This window comes from Morone saxatilis, unplaced genomic scaffold (assembly GCF_004916995.1).
Source record: "Morone saxatilis isolate NCDOM2014 unplaced genomic scaffold, NCSU_SB_2.0 Contig4, whole genome shotgun sequence".
NCBI classification, from domain to species: Eukaryota; Metazoa; Chordata; class Actinopteri; family Moronidae; genus Morone; species Morone saxatilis.
Genome location: NW_023339984.1, coordinates 9747712 through 9751396, shown reverse-complemented (window position 1 = coordinate 9751396; position 3685 = coordinate 9747712). Strand labels below are relative to the sequence as shown.

Below are 3685 nucleotides of genomic sequence, written 5' to 3'. Positions count from 1 at the left end.
TTTTAATACTCAGTAGTTTGTGGCCACTGTGAAAATAATGACCTTATTTGCACGCCATAAAAATAATTTAGCTTATAGTCTGGAGCGTCAGCTCTTCTCAGTGCCGTCTCAAATCTCTAAGGTGCAGTCAGAGATCAGAACAAAGACTCCGTCGTGATTCAGTCTGCTGTTGTGCTTTGCCATTTGTCAGCTGTGTTATGAATTACCATGTTGACACTTTGGTGGCATGGGTACACTCTAAGCATGCAGGTACTTAAAGAACACAGCTGGTTTGTTATTCCTTTCGCTCTTACTGCTTTAGAGTCCGTTTTACAACAGAGACGCTCAAAAAAAGCTGTAAAAGCTGACATGGCCAACAACATCATGGCAAGCAGACAAAAACAAATTTACAGAATTTTACCCACAAAGTCAGTGGTTTCCTACCTGAGGTTGCAAGATAAATCTGAGGGGTCATTTCTTTATTTATATTTTCTTCAGAGTTCTCTCCAATAATTCCCTTTTTCTTGTAAAATACTTGACAGTTTTTAGACTTTCAGGCTTCTCAAAATGATTTAAACTATTTCAAAAAGGGGAAAATCACTGCAAATGACTCGTAGACATATTAAACAGGGTGATTTTTAGGGTAAACAAGTGAAAAAGCCTGGTAACTACTGCTCTAACTCTTCATCAACCGGGGCTGAGTGAACAGTTGCCCCAAGACCCTAGAGTTCCAGGGGCCCCAAGAGCTTCAGGCTTACTGTGTGTCAACTGGTCCAATATGCAGAACTAAAGCACAAAACTGACATAAGGGGCCGTCAGGTCAGGTCAGATTTGGCTTAATTACCTAATCTTAAAGGAATAGTTTGACATTTTGGGGAAATATGCTATTTGCTTTCTTGCTGAGAGTTAGATTAGAAGATCGATACCACTCTTATGTCTGTGCAGTAACCATGACGCTGGAGCCAGTGGGCGATTAGCTTAGCTTAACATAAAGAGTGTAAACAAGGAAACAAATGGCCTGACTCTGTTCAAGTGTAACAAAATCTGTTTCTGTTGGCTTTTATATGGCAAATAAGATATAAAGTGAGCTTTAGGGTTGCCATGAGGTGGATTTTGTTACCTTTGGAGAGCTAGCTGTTTTCCTCTGTTTTGAGTCGTTATGCTTTATAGGCTAAGCTAACCAGCCACTTGCTCCCAATCTTCCAATCTAACTCACGCAAAGAAAGCGAATATGTGTTTGTCCCGAAATGTAACCTATTCAGTTAACACTCTGTCTTGAAAAGCATCACATTGTCAAAATAAAGTTTCAAAACCTTTGTTACATCGGTTTTGTGCTTCTGTGTGTTGCTATTCCTAAATAATATGTTTAATCAAATTACCACACAGCAAATCTGTGGCCAAGCTGTTTTCTAGCACAAAAAGCATATAAAAATTGTACACATTGCACAGAGAATGGGGAAAAACAAAAGAGGGTTAACAGGGGGCCCAGGAGCTCATTTTTGCCCTGGGGCCCCCTAGCAGATAAATCCAGCCATGCGTGTATCTTTTGTAGATGTATAAAGAGCTTGATCAATGATGATAGACTATAAAGCATTACAGCACACTTCAGTAGGAATAAAAGAACGGCGGCGCTCACTAACCAGGTTTGCGAAAGCCTGTAATAGAAACATACTGCATGTTGAAGCTTGCAGAGACACCCAGTAGGTTGTTGAGGGTGCACTGCCATGACTAAATTACAACAGGACAATGAGAGGTAACAGTGAGTGACGAGTGGCAGTAATAGACAAAACAGGCTTCTTTTTTTTTTAAATTCACTTTGATATTTCCTTTTAAAGATTGTCATGGTGGTGCAGCAGTTCTGCGTCCGATCTAAAAGGACTTTTTCCACGACTTGCAGAGGATCTTCTGGAAGGCGCGTCTGAAGTCTCGGTTGAAGATGGTGTAGATGGCGGGGTTGAGGGAGCTGTTACAGTAGCCAATCCAGAAGAAGAATTTAAAGAGTGGGTCTGGGATCTTACAGGAGTCCCTGCACAAACCGTACAGGCTGTAACTAAAGAAAAAGGGGAACCAGCACACAACAAACACCCCCATAACCACAGCCAGGACGAATGTAAACCTCTTTTCTCTTGCTTGTGAGACCTTTTTCCTGGCTAAGGAGCTCCGGCGACGTTTCCTCCTGGAGGCGAAGAGGTCCATGGATTTGTTACTGACTCTGGAGATGCGAGTGGAGTGTTTGGAGAGGGAGCTTTTCTTTTGGCTGGCCCTCTTGGCTCTCTGGGAGTCCTGTTGCTGCGGTTTGTGACCTTTGCCCTCCGAGGAGGAGCTCTCCTCTATGTCAGCATCCTCGGTCTGTTGCCCGATGGTGACGGTGCGCTGGCTGGGCGTAGGCGGGCACTGACAGTGTCCGTTCTCCTTCTCGCCATGGAAAGGCGAGGTGACTTTGCTCAGTCCATTCTCAGTTTGTGTGACACCATCTGGCCTGGGATTTTTTCCCGACATGCTTCTGGTTCTGGTTTTGGCCACCTGGTATATTCTGATGTACACCAGAATCATGATTAAGCACGGAGCGAAAAAGGACGCGATGCTGGAGGAGAGGATGTACCAAGTGTCATCATTCAGCTCGCACTGAGGCTGAGAGCCGATATCATTGTTGCTGTCTATAGATATGAGAGGCGGAGATGAGATGAAAGCAGATATAAGCCACACAATTAGGATGATGCACTTGACGCGTTTGGGAGTCCGCTTCAGGTTGTACTCTACAGCCTGCGTAACGGACCAGTACCGGTCCAGGCTTATTGCGCACAGATGAACAATAGACGAAGTGCAGAACAAAACATCCAAAGCCAGATAAATACCACACCAAACTTTTCCGAAATACCAGTAGCCCATAAGTTCATTCGCCAGGGAAAACGGCATCACCAAAGTGGCGACCAGGATGTCCGCGGTGGCCAGAGACACCAGAAAAAGGTTCTGCGGGGCTTTCAGCGCCCTGCTTGTCAACACCGCAATAACCACCAGTATATTCCCAACAACGGTAAAGATAATTAGAAAACTTACAAGAGCGGCAATGCTGGCTATGGCCGCTAAAGAATATCCACTGTCCGGACTCCAGGAGGAATTCAGATGGATCACCGTGAACGCGTCCATTCCGCTGGCGTTAAACGAATCCATCCCGACTGTGAGCGCTTTATATATATCCTGGACTGGTTGAATCTTTGCATGGACTCACATTCAGCCTCGTAAAGACTGAAGAGTCCATCAAAAACGCGCAGCTCCGCGGCCAGTTGACACATCTGACGACGTGGATAGGCGCGCATGAAAAGATTCCCACTTAATAGAGTCTTTTGAAGCCTATTTGCAGCCTGTTGATCATGTGTAGGTCAAGAAAACTAACTTGAATAAAAAATAACCTTCCATGCACCCTATTACAGTCTTGTCACGCGTCTCCTGTGTGTCAGGAGTTGAGTGCGGTCCAGGCGCAGCTCTCCCTCCTTCAGCATGGTGCGCTCTCGCTCCTAATGATGCCCCATGTGTTGTTCTCATAACTCACCCACTGCTGCCCCGCCCCCGGCACAGAGTGTTATTTTCATATTGCTGGAATATGATAAGGCTAGGGACAGGACTGCATTTCAGCCCAAATGATCTCAATTTTAAAATTGTATCATTATTAAACTGAGGAAGAACTGTTAGATTTACAGATTTTGTG

The 3685-nt window shown here is 44.7% G+C and overlaps 1 protein-coding gene across 1 annotated transcript; it reads right to left on the bottom strand.

The window, feature by feature from the left end:
• Positions 1 to 1073: 1073 nt before the first annotated feature.
• On the bottom strand, positions 1074 to 3263 carry LOC118337972 (alpha-2 adrenergic receptor). The gene has a single exon (XM_035675131.1). The coding sequence runs from the start codon at positions 3148 to 3150 to the stop codon at positions 1849 to 1851; it is 1302 nt and encodes a 433-aa protein (XP_035531024.1). The 5' UTR covers positions 3151 to 3263; the 3' UTR covers positions 1074 to 1848.
• Positions 3264 to 3685: the final 422 nt, after the last annotated feature.